General features: G+C 42.0%; 1 protein-coding gene across 1 annotated transcript; it reads right to left on the bottom strand.

The window, feature by feature from the left end:
• Window positions 1-1,298: 1,298 nt before the first annotated feature.
• On the bottom strand, window positions 1,299-17,843 carry mertka (c-mer proto-oncogene tyrosine kinase a). Its single transcript, XM_084375821.1, has 19 exons — window positions 17,627-17,843; window positions 15,468-15,783; window positions 15,288-15,388; window positions 15,036-15,206; window positions 11,193-11,279; window positions 10,957-11,072; window positions 10,497-10,686; window positions 9,682-9,827; window positions 6,875-7,010; window positions 5,774-5,924; window positions 5,116-5,204; window positions 4,931-5,026; window positions 4,742-4,822; window positions 4,564-4,656; window positions 4,340-4,458; window positions 3,685-3,794; window positions 3,445-3,604; window positions 2,728-2,864; window positions 1,299-2,132 (listed from the first exon to the last, which is right to left on the bottom strand). The coding sequence occupies exons 1-19, from the start codon at window positions 17,709-17,711 to the stop codon at window positions 1,679-1,681; spliced, it is 2,838 nt and encodes a 945-aa protein (XP_084231947.1). The 5' UTR covers window positions 17,712-17,843; the 3' UTR covers window positions 1,299-1,678.
• Window positions 17,844-18,063: the final 220 nt, after the last annotated feature.

The raw sequence follows: 18,063 nt of genomic DNA, 5'->3' as shown, positions 1-18,063 counted from the left end.
TGTTATGTGGACATGCCTTATGGATCATCGGGTTGACTTTCATGAATTGTTTCATTACACTGAATAAACCTCATTCAAAAGCCAACCTGAGGGGTGAACTACCTGCCCCCTATCAGCTGCAGTGACCTTCACCTGCACACTGAATCCCCTCACAGCACTGCAGATGGAGGTTGTCATTTACGCTTGTTGAGGTCTTTTGACTCTTAAAAATACCATAGTCTACTTGAAGTATCTTCACTTGCACTCAACATGGTTTTAGTTCTGATACGTATTTTGTTTGTCTACAGGTGTGACTAAGCCAGTGATGGAAGCCAAGCAAGTACTATACTAAAGTACAATTTTGAGGTACTTGAGTATTTTCATTGTATGCTACTGTACTTTATACTTATATTTATCGATATTTCAGAGGAGAGTGTTGTAGTTGTGACTTCACTACACTTATGTGACAGCTATAGTTACGGTTTACATTACAGATTCAGATTCCACATGAAGCTCATAGAATATAAAACATTGTTAAAGATTAAACCGCTGGATCCTTTTTCACTCGTGACCTCAGTGGCGCTTCAGATGACTTTGGTTGTTAGCGGTTCCATTTCCTCTCTGACCTTTTCGCATTGTTTCATTTCCAGTAACTGTTTGAGGCCCAATGAGCTCAATTTATCCAATATTTCACAACAAATTAAAGATAAGGAGAAAGGTCATGAAAACATATACAAAATTGTGTATCAAAGTTTTGTTTTCTTCTTCCCCTCTCTCCCATGATTCATCTCATGCTTCCTAAGATTAACCTTAAGGTATTTTCTGCAGAATGAGCACTTTAGTTAGTGATTACATACTTACTTAAGTAGAATTTTAGATGGAGAACTTTCCCTTTTAATGAGGTATTACTGCATTGTGGTACTCAGTTATCAATTAGAAGTAGAAGGAAGTTGTCATGGATCAGCCACACTGTAAGAAAGGCAGATATCACCAAACAGGCACTGACATGGAACCCATCAGGAAGACGTAGTCGTGGAAGACCGAGGCATACATGAAGAAGAGAGGTGGAGGCAGATATGAGAGCAGAGGGGTACACCTGGAGTAGACTCATGAGCAATTGATGGCCTATGCTCCATCGCAGAGGGTGACATCGTGGTACTGGTACTTATACAGTACCTTGAGTAACTATGAGTACTAAGTAACTTCCACTAAACTTGCTGCTTACCTTTCAGAATAAGACCATTCATCAATGTTGGAATATATATTTTTTTAAATGAGTACTTGTGTTTATGATACATATCTGAATCTGTTACTATTCACACAATGTATTCAATTTTAATGAAGTCTTGAAGTAATCTCTGAATCATGTATTTTACAGTATATAAGATCACTTTATAAATGCTCTGTGCATTTCTATATTTACATCACAACACAAAAGTCAATACAGTAATCACTTTCACAGTTCAGTGTATCTTAAGCTTATGGAACACGTGCATGAACATGTTTGATGCGGACACACACAGACAACACATCTAACACTGACATATAGGCTGGCCATGTAAAGCACAAAATGCTTATATAAGAATACTATAGAAAGTCCACATGGGGAAACGTCAAGGTGCTCCCAGTGCAATGAGGCATAAGGTTTAGTACTGACGGCGACAGTTTTATTACAGTTGGGTCTGCTGGGTACCGATCATTACAGCAGGAAAGAAGTGTCACTCGAGCTGTGGTCCGCTCCTGTCACATCTGTAACCGTGTCTCCGTTCGCTTGACTTAAAGCATTGCTTGACAAAAGAGGAGTGTCCACCGCAGGAGATCTCAGGGAGGGATCACCAGAGATCACCACCACATAACGACCATCGTCCTCCTCTTCCTCGTCCTCCAGGCTCCCATGAATGTCCACGGTCACTACTGAATTTTCTGCCGCCTGGTGGCTGCAGGACGGTGACGAGCTGAACACAGGATGCTCTGCAGGAAGCGCTTCTCCATCAGGGTCCTCTTCAGGAAAGCTGGTGTTAATGTAGATGATATCCTCCCTGCTGAAGGACTCTGGAAGCTTTTCGGTGAGCTTTTCCAACATTTCTCGTAGCTGGGGGAAGAAGGGTCGGTCCAGTGGATCGGCCCTCCAGCAGTTGTACATGATCTCATACCTGGACACAGGTGAAGAAAGGAAATGACTTACTTTTTTAATGAATTACTTTTCCTTCCTTTTTTTTATAAGTGCCGTAACGTTAGCCATAACAGCGAACACATTTGGAGATACTTAACTTCTACAAACACCTACATGCAAGTTTCATATCCCGTTTCTACTTCACAGCAGATGATTGTGGTGAGCAAAGTGGTTTTATATTGTTGTATTGTATATTGATGTGAGCCAAATCGAGGAGAACTGAAACAGGTAGGTACTCTACATCAGTATTTCAAATGCAAAACAACTTCTAGGTGCTCAAGTTTAGCATGTAGTGTGCAGTAAAATTAGCTGGACAACAAAAAGAGTTGACTACATATCAGAATCATCAACCTCAGCTCCAATACATACAAGTGACGGCATTTTAACCACAAAGAATTTCAGGCCTTTCAAAGTGAAAAGCGCTATATATGTTTAAAGTTGTTAGTATATGAAGTTTCCACACTGATCCAAGGTTTACACAAATAAAAGCCCCGTTTTAATTTTATAGCCCGTCGAATCAAATGTGGCCCGTCAACACAACTTAAACATTAGTGTCAAGAAGAGACAACACTCACAGCTCATCCAAACAGTCTCCGGGCTGCTTCAGTCTTTGTCCTTCAAGAAGGTAGTCATAAATTTCATGGTTCTGGATGCCGGGGTACGGCGTCATGCCTCGCGTAGCAATCTCCCACATGGTGACGCCAAATGCCCACTGCACGACACAGAATATTAACTTCAGATGACACTTCATCGTTTGAGAAATGTCGTTTTTTTTCTGCTATCAAGAAATAACCCTGATTAATCCTTAAAATGTGCTGAATTATTTTTAAAAGCATCATCTGCATTTGTTATTGTGGTACACCACATAATTGTGTGAACTGTAAACGTGGTTGAACACACCTCTCTTAATTTCCACATTTCATTTCCACATTTACACAAACAATGGCTTTTCTCTCTTACACTTCAGGAAATTGGATTTTTAAAGTCCTAAAATTGCAAAAACGGGGAAAAATTTCCAAAAAGCACAAAGTTCCAAAAAGTTACCACACACACTGATAAATGACTGTGAAGACTGTCAGAGCAAAACTATGACATGCTCTGAAGAGGGAGGCTGAGTGACTGCTTAGTCAGCTGACTAGTTTTGACTGTAATACAACAGACAGAGTGAGCAGTCGGCTGTTACTGGAAAGGATGCGGCTCACTTTTACTTTCTGACACGTTCACATATTTGCATACAATGGCTAAAGACCAGCAGCAGAGGACAGAAGGGAGCGGATGGAGGTACGACTTACCACATCACTCTTCACAGTAAAAACTCTGTCTGCCAGACTCTCTACTGCGATCCATTTGACAGGCATTTTGGCGATCCGGCCCTGCCTGTAATAATCTCCACTGTAGATCTTCTTGGATAACCCGAAGTCTGCCACACACACTGTCATGTCATCACGCAGCCTGCAAGACAAAAAAAAATAAAAAAATCAGACAAACCCGTCTATAAGAGACTAGAAAACATGTTTGCATTCGCTCCCTACATGCAGTTGCGAGCCGCCAGGTCACGATGCAGGAAGTTACGACCACTGAGATACTCCATCCCCAAAGCAATGTCCACCATGAACTTCAGGAGTGTCTGAGTGGGCAAGAACTGTGTGAAAAAACAAACACACACAGTTTTAAGTTAATATTGTTAAGGCTAATTTATCACACATCAATGTTGATAGTTACTAGTTACATGGGACGAGTTAAATTAACTTAAATTATAAAATAAATGTGACTGTAATCTGTTACAGTTATTTAATAACAGTTTCTAATCAAAATGCTGATGTCTGAGTACATTATTTAGTGCTAGTGAAGAGCTTATATGTAGAAGATAACATTATTTGTGCTGTGTTTCGCTGTGCAGGAGCGCTTCTTTTTCATGATTCACGACAATGTAGGTCAGAAAAGCTGTTGGCATCAAGAATAGGATGGCTTACAAGCAACTGTCTCTACATCTAAACAGAATCATTTCATTGGACAGTATGTGTTTTAACTGTGACTGCTGTTTTTGATTGGTTTGATTGGTTGATTTGACATTACTTATGGCATTTCTACAGGGTAACTAGTCACTCGTAACCAATTACATTTCAACAGTAACCCTCCAAACACTGTGTATAATGTGTGTATTTCAGTGTTTGGCTGAAATCTTACCAGCGGACTCTCTCCGAGGCGTGAGCGCAGCAGGAAGCTATGTAGATCTCCATATTTCATGAACGGCAGGATAACCATGGGCTTGGGAAAGTGTCCTGCGCCTACCTCCAAGCACACGCCTGAAGAGGACGAGTCAGTACACAGAATTAATTTATGGATGTGACAATGAGAATGGGAACAGAGAGGTGGGATTCCTCTATGAAGAGGTAATGCATCACTCCTACCGAGCAGCTTGATGACGTTAGGATGGTTGAAATCTTTCATGCAGGCCGCCTCGTTCAGGAACTCTTCGATCTCCCTTTGAGAGAAGCTATCCACTGAGGAGAGATAGGAACGTTATCTTCTTGTTGTTTTATAGTTTAGAGATGATCAGATAAAGTGCTTTATTAACAGAAAGCTCACATTTCATGGTCTTCACAGCAACTTTTTCTGATGTTCCGTCTGGTTGTCTGAGGTGTCCCTCCACCACGGAGCCAAATTCACCTGATTAAATGAAATCATAAATACTTCACTACTACCCTGCACAGAATGATTTGTATTTTTCTAGATAAAATCATGTGAATATGAGTGTTTCTGATGCTGCTCACTCACCTTCTCCGAGAATCTTCCCTACGTAGAGCAAGCTCCTCATGACCATCACGTCCTGAAGTTTAGCCCGAAGTTCTGCGCTAATACCGAGGTTCCCAACTGCAGACAGGACACACTCAGGTTATTGTGTGCTGCCTTCATCGGGACATAAACGTCTACGTGCATGTCAGTAATATTCAAGAACATACGTGTCATTCCTATGGCTGAGCGATTATAGGACCTCTGGGGTGTGTACTGTACAGTAGGCTGCAGCTTTTCTCCACTTCCCATCAATCGCCTGCAGGGGGAGACAGGGAAAAAGAAAAAAACAGGATTCTGAACAACATGCAAAACTAAAGTCATTACAGCTTTGCAATCACACACACACACAGGCTGAGACTAAAGAGCGAGGCAGCCCTCTGAGTTGACAGATACTGTTTTCCTATCAGAGCCGCAGCCTGTGACACATTCCTGTCCATATCCTGAGTGGCAAGACTGAGTCACAGACTTCATAATAATGAATTCCCCAGCCTGAACAGCTGGTTGTCATCCATCATCCAGCTGCAAAGTTATTACTGGCCTCAGGTGCAGACAATGGTGATTAAGAGGACGCAGAGGCAGTTTATTAACAGAGTGCGGAAGTCTTCAGTTTTTCAAGTCCTACTACAGTGAACGACTGAAGAAAGATAACACAACACCCCCAGGCACTGATAAAAACTACGGCATCAACAGCTTTCACAGACAAACCATGCAGAGAAAATGGGTCAATAATACAGTGATTGGTATGAACCTCAAAAGATAAGACAACTTGGTTGATGAGTAAATCAACACTGTGTTTGCACAGAAGGTGAAAGATTGTCAGCGTACCCCAGCCAAGAGTCAGGAGTCCTGCTCCGGACACAGATAACCCCAGAGAGGACGAGCATCAGAAGACAGAAGCCGCACACGATGCCCAGAACAACATAGAGAGAGTCTGGAACCCCGGTGTCAGGACTGGACGACGGAGACACCACTGATTCTGAGAGCAGAACGAGAAATGATCCAAGTTTAGAAAAGCAACATTCAGCAAATGTTCAGGATTTGTTATCTGAATTACCATAGCCAATGAGATATTTCAACATTATGGCAACTGGTCTGCTAACGTTGATGTATTTTCCCCAGAACGAACAAGGATATGAAATTGGTCCTGCTGCTGTAACTGTGAGCAAACCTCAGTCTTGAGTTTTTAACGAGTTTCCAACCTGCCATTTTGAAAAGGTCCAAGATAATCCTGCCATGTCCAGTTGTGACCAGTCTAGCCTAAACAGGACTAAACCTAAGCAAGAGTCTGCAGACATTAACATGCTCACAATGACAATACTAAGATGTTGATGCTTGCTGTGTTTGACATTTTAGTTTAGCTTAGCATGCTGACATTTGCTTACTAGCACTAAACACCTTCATTTTTTTTTTTATTATACCCCAAAAGACTATTGAGATATCCTCATTCAGGGATTCAGCTACCAATAAAAACAATGTGTGCTAGCTTAAAATACATAATAATAAACATGCTACAGAATGTAATAATAAAATACACGAAATTAACACAATTGAGTGAAATAAATAAACAAGATTAAAACAAGATCTGAGATGAGGTCCTTGAATGATGGCGACTGCAGAGTCAAGTTTAAAGGTGCATTATGTAGGTTTGGGGAAAAGATTTTAATCAGGAGGGAAAAATCTTCACTGATTGACTTTGAAGACTAAATAAACCACAAACAAACTGAATAAACTGTTCATACTGCAATTGCCATTGCTGTTCCCAGAGCCACGCTACATGTGTAGCTAAAAAATACAAAGCCTTGATATGTACTGTATCTATTCACAGGGCAGTAATGTAATTCTAATATGATACAATCCATCAGCTGAGCTATGGCGGCCACATTATCAAGTTCCCAGATTAGGAGATAAATCAATAAAGCAGCTTACTGTTCTCTGGCACAAACAGCCACACTGGTGGGCTGACCATGCCGCTCCCTGCCTGTGTGCACGCGGCCACCTCCACACTGTAGGTCGAGTTGAATTCCTGCACTTCTACAAAGGCCACGGTGGCGTTTGTGTGGATCTGGAACGACACACAACAGACATGATTCAAATGTGTCATGATGAGGTTAATCATTGTCTTTGAGCAGAGAAAGTTCAACCTGTTCATGAGACAGTGACACTGAGTCCATGGAAAGAGGGGAAATAATTTGGGGACATTGTGTTGGAAAAGCATGCTGAGGAACAACTCGTACGTTTGTGCAACATCTCTGCAACTTTGCTACATGTCGTGTACTTTCTCTCACTGTGTCTCCTTCTACTTTTTTTTCTTGACACTTAATGCACTACAACATACGAAAAATGCAATTAAAAAGTCCCCTCCCTGCAGGCAGTTACAGTATGAAACCTTTATGGGAAAACACCCAGGGAACTGTGTACTGGGGATTATTTCATATAATGAAACTCTTCTAAAAAGGGAAGGAGACTAACTTTCTGGATAGGCTCATGTGCTGCAATGGGAGGGAACAGACATGTGACAGACATAGTCCTGTATTTCACAACACCACACCGTAACATCTGGGGTTCCTCTGCTTTACCAATTTGCTGACAGTCGGACCGGGAAGGCTGAACCCATGATTAACGGTCTATCATGTCTGTGGCACCAAACAGAGGGCAACATGTGGTTGGTGTCTCAACACATTTTGGGAAACGTCCTCGGATTTAAAAAGAAGATGACGGCATTACGACACAAAACTGAAGCGAGTAACGGTGACAAAATATTCCTCTTATTTGAAGATGAATGGTTTATTTCACAATAAGGGACAGGTGAGTCTGAGGATTAACCAAAGTTGCCTTTCTGCACGTTTCCTGTCCTTTGTGTGTCATGACATCACCAACTGACTGGACAGCGCATACGAATATTTGGGTCTACGGTACACATCCCGTTGTATTCATATCCCCACTCAGTCTGTGATGACTCAAGGCCACATGCTGAAGCAAGAAAAACACTGAATAACAGTTTTCACACCATCAGCTTCCTTTAAACACGACACAGACAGGAAGCACAGGAAACACACTATTGTACCAGAGAGCACTGATGCAGGAACAGAAGCACTATGATGCACAAACAGCATCATGGAATAATGCACCAGGCACTTGACGTATAGAAAAGAGGTTGTTATTGAAGTAAACTGTGCTGTTTCTTAGAGTGTAGCCAAAAAACAGGCACTTGTCGTAAGTGACTTTCCCTGGCTTGTTGATGCTGAGAGGAGTGGAAAAACTTTTGTTCACAGACAATGGGGAAGTTGACCTCTAGTTCAGTAGGCAGGACAAGGGGAGGATCACATATTCCCAATATGCGAGACTCATTCTTTTCATATTTGTCATACATGTTGAGTCATTGTTATCAGAAATGATCAAAACACATCAGTTCTGAGGCAGCATAGCTATTGTTCATACTACTTTGTGTACGTGTCTGTATGTGGGACACTATGCACTGTACGTACGGAAGAGTAGGCCTGACTATGATGTAATGACATAATAATAATAATAACAAGAAGAAGAAGAAGAATATATACATATATATTTATATTTATATATATATATAAGCTGATAACTAAAAATAAAAATAAAAAACAGCACAGGGATCATAAAAAACAGGGGATAAAATCAGGTTTAAAAAATGTCAATTGGCAAGATTGAGAAGATAAAGCCCAGGAACATATTAAACCTTCATAAATGCTTTCCTTTAAAAGACAGTGGTAAAACAGGCTTTAAAAATGTTATTAACACATACAAACTAGTTGTATTTTATCTACTCGCTGTCTACTAGTCCTATTTTATATTTATTTATCAAGCAGCATACAGTATGCGGCAGTCAATGTCATTTAGCATATATACAAATATGTATACCTGTAAGTAAGTGCACATGTAGGTATACTGCATATTAAATAAACATTTTGGGAAATACTGTAAGTGAGCTCTGTGGAACTTTTTCAACCAAAATGAGCTGCTGTTGCTCTCTGTTAGCGGAGTTGAGAGAGGCACGTGTATAAAGCCCAAAAGAAATCTGCGGTCCAGCTGCATAATTACATCTTTAACAAATCATCCACAGGGTTGAGTGAGAGATAGGAAAGGTCTCATTTTTCGTGTCATGTTGCAATGTGCTCACATATGGCTAAAAAAAGAGATTGACATGTAAAATGCTACAAATTGTACCAATTTAATGAAGATTTTAATCAAATCATTCCCTATTTTGACACCATATGAGGTCAGCAGAGTCCCCCGGTCCCGTACTGAATTCAGATTGCCTACATAAACACAAGGAATTCACAAGACATGTGTCACTAATCTATCGTTACTGTTTGTGATTTTATCTCAATGATAACAGCCTCACTGTTTCCTGTTTACTCTATTTAAAGAGTGTGTCAGACTGAACTGAACCTTTCTTACTGCTGCTGCCACCTCATGTTTCATCCGTTGAAGGCTTTTATTGTGAAGGGGTCACAGGAGATGCTGGGCATTTGTCACTTCAACATGGAGTAGTACTGACTCACACTCGCTGTAATAATGGTAACCATCACCTGGGATTGAAATTAGCGATAATGTTAAATAAATGAATTTTCTTTCCCCATTTTTCAAATATATATTTAGTTAAAAATCTAATTCATTGTGACAGCTACATGAACAAGGAATAACAAATGGATAACAGCAAAAGCAAGAGGCTAAAAACGCCATGCCGACAACAAGCTCACCGTGTTCACTTGTGTGCCGTGTCTGACAATGACGTCATAGCCACGCAGGATGCCGTTTATCTTATCATCTGGGGGAGATTTCCAACTGATCACCAGCCACGACTCGTTCAGCTGTACTGTAACGTTTCTGGGAAAAACTGATGGCACTGAAAATGAGACAAGAAATGGGGAACAGAGAAATTAAGACGTCATCAAAAGTGGTAACTACATCAAGAGAGTTCATGAAAGATGCCAACCTATAACACAGAAATGGAAAAGAGAAAGTAGGACCTCTGAAATCTTTGATTACAGTTTGGTATGTGGTCATTTCCTGGCTTAGTTGGAATCTTTCAACTAAAATATCCCCAGTGGTGACTTTAGGAAGGAAATTGAAAGCAGCTCCACCCAGTAAGGGCTTTGTGTTTTCTCAGAGAGACCCCTCCTGTTTCCTATGTGACCCTTCAGGAAAACAACGGCGATTTTGGTGGATATGACATTTTTGTGATTGGGACTTGCCATGAGCAAAGCTTGTAGTTGCACAACTCCCGTAAATTCCAAGTATTGCACACTGCCACTGTAAGGAGGCTTACACTAAGCACATTTTGGATGGGAAAGTAGTAGGATAATTATACGGTCCTGAAACCCTAACATGAATCTGCTATGATGAGAGGGAGGCAGGATCATAACACAGAGGTTCCTCTTTTATGTAAACACACTAGGTGGTGTTTAAGGCAGACGCATTCTCAGCCTTCTGAATTCAAACAGCCAGACACACGTGAATGTGCTGTAAAGGATCAGATTAAGGATCATGTTCTTGTGTATCTTGTGTCACACACCTCCCTCTGTGGTGTTGCTATGGATCCACATGGAGACCGGAGAGGCTCCCACCTCATTGCTGCAGGAAACACTCAAGTTGTACCACGTCATGGCCTTCAGCCCGGGGACTTCATACTGGAAGGGCGGAACTGTGACGTTGATGAACCGGGTGTTCGTCACCTCCCCTCTCCTCCGACTCACTTCTTTGACCTTAGACGGAACAGAGGACACTCATTCAGTCACATTCATTCATAAAATCTTAGCATGCTAACCAGCTAAGCCGAGCCCCTCCCAGTCCAAAGCTCCTGTGCTGGCAGCGTAAGCATCAATTCTCCCCTGGGGCTCCAAGCTAACTAATCACAGCAGCAATTAGCTGTTACTCCGGTGATATGCTGCCCCCTATTTGTTTGGAGTATGAATTCAATTCTTACATGTTGCACCTTTAAGCGACAGTGCTGTTTGCACTGATGTGGAGCTTACCCTAATGTGGCACTGAGTTAGTGGAGAGAAACCATCGTGTCCAGGGCTCCAGCTCAACATCAACTTATCGGACTTCCTCTCCATCACAGTAACGTCAGACACAGGGCTGGGCAGCACTGCAAAACACAATAAAAACCTTTATTAACTCTCTAACCTGGAGGTATGTGGTCAGCTTGCAGAGCATGAAACCCTAACCTCCTGGAATGTCTTACAGCCCCCAGAAGCCCCATCTTTACCTTTGATGTTGATATTAGCTTCTCTGGAGGTGGTGACACCCTTCTGGTTGTGAGCTTCACAGCTGAACTGAGTGTACTTGTCCACACCTGCAAATGACACATTGGAGAAGAAAATGTAGCACTGTCACTGCAGTATGCATTCAAAACAACCTTTCCTCAAGGTCAGGATAGTGTTGAATATTTGGACAAATCAGGCGTTATCTTTAAACACTCTGGAAAAGTATAAGCCAGATTTCTCTCTGTGTCAAAGGTGATTCTGGGGGGAAAAGTGCCATGTCAGCCTCAATGGAGAAGCGAGACTTAAACTGACACCAAAAAAACAATTTCGGGTATGACTCACTCCTTTATTATACCTCAAAAGTTCACACAGCTCAAATCAAGCCTCTCCAGTGTGATGTACTGTGGCAACGACCCTCTCGCTGGCTCTCTCTTCCCGGACGCACAATTCCCGTCTTTCAACGGCAACAGATCTGCCCGGTTAGAATGGGACTGCGACCGCTGCTAAATAATGTCCCTTTTGTGCTCTGTTTTCCAGCGTCTCTATCTCGGAAACCTCTGCACAAATCTGATCACGCAGCAGCCTGTGAGAGATGACAGGAACCAAACTTGGTTGTTTTGTTTACATTCTGCAGAACACCACGACCTCGTTAGATCGCTCTCCTCTGTGCAGGAGCACCAGGGTAAAGAGTGCTGTGCTTTTCACACAAACACTGGCTGCAGTGGGTTTGTTTGTACAAAGATAGAAAATGACTTAAATTGGGTCGGATTGCATCATTTCTAAGTTACACTCACATGAGTAAAACATCTAAAATAAACTTTGCATCACATGGATCAAAACCAACCAGTTTAAACTCTGGAGAAATGTGCAAAGACACGAGCACGTTTCCAGCCAAGCTGTGCAAATGTAATTACCACATGCCTCATTTCAAACTGCATGGCAAACAGATGGTGTGGGTACAGGCAGCGGGAACCGAGCAGGTTTGACTTTCCACCCAAATGAATCTGCTCATTCTTATATAATGTTACTAAAGAGCAAAGGGACACCGGGGAGTAGCCAAGTTAGTAAATGTCACACCATTGGCTGCTTCACCTTAAAGTAGATATTTCCAAAATGTATCTTTTTAGTCTTAAGAATTCAGCTCCTATTGTGCTGAAACATTACTGCATTGTTTTTTTGCTTCTTGTGGCTATAGTCATGTTATAATGAACCACAATGTCCACAACCACCTCTCCAATTGCACCTGTAGCATAATTCACCACATATATATGTGATAAATATGGTCCAAGCACTCACCACATGTTGAAGTAGAGCTAAAAAGGCTACTGCTGACAGAGCTTGGAGGAGTGTGAGAGAGCAACATGGAAGTGTTTCCAAAATACTGTGCTAAAGCCTGTATATGACTGCAGAGGGGTGGATTATGCTGCAGAAGTAGTTTCATAACTTGATCCTTCATCCCCAAAAACTACAGCAGATTATTAAATTAAAGCAACACAAATGTGTGACATGGTGATGTAGAGTGATGTCACAAAGTCACACAATTAAAAGCGGGATTACTGACGAGGCGTTTCAGATGCAGTGTTTTCTGTGGGAGAGGGGAGCTCCTGTTGGTGCAGACTTTGACCTTTTCAAGATCTTTTACAAGCACAAAATATATAAAACTCTGAAGGAAAGAGAAAAAAAAAGCTTAAGGTCAAAGTCAGAGATTTATCAGAGACAGACTCAAGCTCTTGGCTCTTTAAACACACACATTACTTTTATGTTGTATACTTTCTGGAAAAAGGAAATGAAGAGTTCAATCGCTTGAGTTTCTGCTTTCACTGTACTTGGCAAGAAAATCAAAACAAAAAGCAACAGTACTGTAGAGAAAAAATAGACGGGTGAGCCACTCGAATGGAAATGTGAAATTATAGAGGGAAGCGTTCCAGCTTGCAGAGCCGCCTGAGATCTCTGTGTTGTTTTTCCATTTTTTATATTCAGACGGCAAAATATAGCTGAACTTCTCTGTCAGGTTACAACTAAGCCTTCTCACTCTTTATTACTGTACCACATTTGCACTCTCAGTGTCCGCCTCCCCACCATAAACTGGATCTTATGCTCCTGAGTCAGATGTGGACAAGTAGGCTTTCCATAACCCACATTAAATCTTCATCAACTTCTCTACCTCTGTAACGAGGTATTCATCTAATATGAATGCAAAGTGCATATTAATGACTTTCCTAAAATAAAACCAACCATCGTTCACCACTCCACATAACAAAGGCACTCTAATAATATCCTCAGATTAAAGCTTCAGTGGGGAAAAGAGCCCCTCGACTCACAGTATGCTGAAGAGTGGTTCTACACGGTTTTATTGTGCCAATATTTGGTCCTGCACAGAGCTCTGCTGGCCTGCCAGCCTCAGTGTCCAGCCCCTCCCTGCTGGGTAGTGGGCCGTCCAGTGAATGAGGTCTTTGTCCCCGGAGCCAACCCCCGAACAGACTCCCTGTGCAGCCCCCCCATCTCCCAACCGCCCAGGCCCTTGCACACGCCGGACCAAAGGCAAGCACAGCTCTGAACCTTTAACCCCTCAGCTTCAGGCGGTATCAACACTCACTGAAGGGCTCAGCCCGCGGCGAGCATAAAATGAAAGGGTCAGAGCGCACGCAGTCAAAATGTTGTGCTTCTAATAACTAATGTTTGCTTTCAAGAAGAAGGAAGCTGAGGCCATAAAGACAGAGCCTTGTCAACAATTGTTCTAGTTTTCTCTATTAAATGCTTTACTTTTGATAACAGTCCATGTTTATCTTAGAATAGAACATGAAACTCAAACCTGAACTGATATTCTTATGACTAGTCTTGAACTTTACATTCAGTATATCATCACATTTATCACGTTTTCATATTCTTCTGTGCTAATAAACTCAATATCTTTGGGTTTATAACACGATGACAACAAGATAACGAGAACACAAGATGGCACTGGCCTGGTTACCTGGCAACGGGTCTCAATTTTGTTACCTTTTGTGATATAGGCAGGCTGTTTACCCTGGTTTCCAGTCTATATGCTAAGCTAAGCTAACCAGCTGCTTGCTCCAGGTACATAATTTGCCTCACAGACATGAGAGTGGTATCAATCTTCTCATCTAATTCTTGAAAGTGCATTTCCACTGTTTACCTATTCCCCACGTCTCATTGTCGTCAGTACACAGTTAGCAGAGTGGTGTTACCAAAAGCACTGACCATGCGTGAATGACCGCAGTTAACCATTCAGCAGTGAAGCAGGAGGCCCCCAGTGACACTGACTGTGGGGGTCAAACTCAATGCAGTAAGCAGAGCACAGATGCTGAGGCAGCAGAGACGAGGCAGAATAGAAACCACCAACATAGTGATGCTCGCTCAGTGAGACCCACTCCGCGCTTTGTCACCATAATCAGACAACCACATGTGCGTCTGTCTTTGTTGATGACTGTTTCCACATTCAATCACAAGAGGAAGTAAAACAAATTAATCCAGTAAATGACTTTTACAACTGTTTTTTTTCTTTCTTTTACAAGTCGGAAGTTCTTCTAGTAAAAAAAGAGTCACTTTATACTTTTGGAAATTACTTCTGCAGCTCCTCTCACACGTCAGACTGATTAAGGCACAAAGCTTGAATCTCATTTTAGTGTGATCACACAACTTCAGCGTCTTTCTGTCCGATTCGAGGCGTCATTCAGACTTTTGCTGGTCACCCATTGGCCAAGAAATGACACTTCGCCTCGAGAGGAACAGGCGGAAAGCAGGAAGGAGAAAAAGGAGATCTCAGTGAAACTCATATTCACTGTATGTGTGACAAAGAGAGAGGTGTGTGGTTGGTGTCTCACCTGACACAGAGTAGCTGCTGGGAGAGTCGTGAAAGTCGCTATCAGCTAATCCGTCACGGAGCCAGCGGATTTGAACGGGATCTGGAGGTCCCACCGCCACACATGTCACCGTGAAAGGTGCGTTTCTTGTTACGTTCCTGTCCTCCGGTTGATGCAAAAACGTCGGCAGACCTACAGACGGATAGAAGATGTGTCAGGAAAAATGTAGATGCCCCGAGAAGTATCGAATGCTTGCATCATGCTTAAACTCACCTTCCACCTTGAGGGTGATTGGCTGAGACTCGACCATTCTGGTGTTGATGCTCAGTCTGCAGCGATAGTCCCCAGCATCCGCTCGCTGCACATGATTAATGCTGAAAAACAGTACAGGAAGACATTTCAGTCTCTGCTATCAGCCTATCACATAACGTTTCACCTCCAAGTGTTACATACCGGACAGTAGAAAGGAGAGTCGTGACCCCGTCTGTGGTGGTCTGCAGATCGTTGATCACCACCTGCATGGTTCCTGCCAGATCCTGGCCGTCCCTCACCCACACGATGGTGGGCTCCGACCTGGCATCAGGGATGACGATGGAGCAGTTGAATTTCACCTCATGGCCCTCCGACAGCTGGATGATGCCTACGGTGGGCTTGAAGTGCAGCCGTCTGAGCTGATCCGGGGTCAGATAAAACCTTGCAACACGGGCCGGTATCACAATAGGCTCAGAGGTCCTGGTGGGACGGTGGATCCGACTCGGATAATGCTGAGCTGTTCACAGAGGGAGATGTCAGACATATGTTATACTGACTAGAGCTGCAATGATTAGTCCATCAGAAGTATATTAATTGCCAACTATTTTGAAAACTGATTAATTGAGTCATTTTTCAATCAAAAATGTCAAAAGTTTGCTGGTTCCAGCTTCTTAAATTAAAGTATTTGCTGCTCCTCTTTGTCATTTATGACAGTAAATGAAGAGTCTTTGGGTGTTCTGAGCTGTTGTTTGGACATTGAAGCAATTTGAAGACGTCACTTTGGGCTCCCGAAAATTGTGATGAGCATTTTTCACAGTTTTTTGACATTTTATAAACAAAATGATTCAACGATTGTGAAAATAATCAGCAGCATCGGTGTCATTTACACCGGAGATGATGGGGACACGTCACATCACTTTTTAAAAGCATTATTTGTTCAAAATGTTTTGCTGTAGCTTGCTTTTCCAAGAAATGAGAATGCATTACTTTCCACCAACATCTGCAGAAACTGGCTGTGAAATTAGGACAGACTTTTCAACTTGACATAAAATGTACAATTCACTTTGAAATAAAGCTAAGCAACAGATACAGCATGAGCAGGAAAAGTGTTATTCCTCATTAGATAATAGATGTGATCAGCGAATACTGTAAAATCAGAATACAATACATCAGATGGACTGATTGGGTAGCTGGCTGGTTAGACTATCCTTTACACAAAATATTGTTTTTTTAATCATGTTGAGCTTTTATCCACGATGTTTCTACCTCGGAGGTCTGAGACGATCAGCATCACAGATCTGTCATCCAGTGACAACTGCAATAATCCTCATAAATGGTTAAAAATAGTGAAAAATGTCAAGATAACTCAGAGCCTAAAGGTGAAATCTTCAGATCCATAATTTGTTCAACCAAAACTCAATAATATTGATTGACTGACTACAATTAGGGATGCACAATATGTATCATCCTGATAAATGATCAGCCCGCTTACAGTTTTTCTTAATAACTGTAAAATACTATTAAATATTCATCCTTGGCATGTAAATGAACAGTTAATGCAACTGATTCACCGTCTAGTGAGCCAAACATGTCATCGCCAGCGAGGATGTTATTTAGTTTCAGAGGAAGACAATGTCAGAGCAGTTCACACCACATGTTCCACAAAGGTTCAGAGAGGAGGGAAGAGGTCTGCCAATTTAACACAACAAATGTTAGTGGAGCTGTTGAATATTAAATCATCTTATAGCCTCAGGTTAGAAACTTCTTTTTAATATACAAACGTGAAATTATCACTTGTGTTATCGGTATCTTCATGAAAAGCAGGAAATTATCAATTAACCTTGTGCATCCTTAATTAAAATGTTTTCGTTGTGCTTAATTGATGATCAAAACAGCTGACAATTCATTTTCTGTTTTTGATGTATCAGCTAATCTCTCAGCTCTCAGTTTTGATGAAAAACAAACAAACAGCTTGCATGTAGTTTAACTTCATAAATCAAAACATTCATTCTAACAGGGCAGGGATAGTGAGATCAGGCCACAGAATAAAAAACAAAGTTCATCCTCTGAATGTTTTCATCACGTCTCTTTAGCAGATGGTATTTTGAGGTGTTTTTCTGTCACCACTCCAGACCACAACCGACTAAACCACATTTCATGACTATAATTTAAAGAAGCAGCAGTCAGATACACATTTTTTCAGGCTGTTTTAAGAACTTTTTTGCAAGTCTACACATAAATCCTTTAAGCTTTCCATCGGTATTTAAATGTGCTCCAGCTGCAGCCAGAGCAGAGAGTAAAGCCTGAGTCTCCACTTTGAGGGACATGAAGGTGGTAAAAGACAGAGAGAGACAACTCACCACCGGCCGGACTCCACACGATAACAACTGTGATCGTTGCTGAGAGAAAAACTCCAAACCAGCCCAGAGTTGACTTCTTTGCCATGGCCAAACGTCTGAGCTGCTCGCTGCTGCTTTCTGTCCCGCAACAACAGTCCGAAAACTTTTGTTACTCTGCGTGGATCGTGCGGGACCCGAGGCGCTTTAACTCCCGACAGTAACCAACATCCCCCGCTAGAGTGGCTCCTGATCAGCCTGTGTGAAGAGCTGCTGACCCGGGATCAGATTGAGATGGAGACAGAGAGACGTCCCCGACGTCAGAGGAGGGATCCCATGAAGGCGGGACTGACTGACTGACTGGAAATAACACACAGACAGACAACAAACTCTAAGAATTCAACATGAGTATTCTTCTTGTTTTCTTTTTATTTGAGACAGATAAAATATTACATTACAAA

This window comes from Pagrus pagrus, assembly GCF_965226575.1.
Source record: "Pagrus pagrus genome assembly, chromosome: 15".
Classification (NCBI taxonomy): Eukaryota; Metazoa; Chordata; class Actinopteri; order Spariformes; family Sparidae; genus Pagrus; species Pagrus pagrus.
Note: the sequence above shows the minus strand (reverse complement) of the source record. Positions and strands in the feature narration are given on the sequence as shown.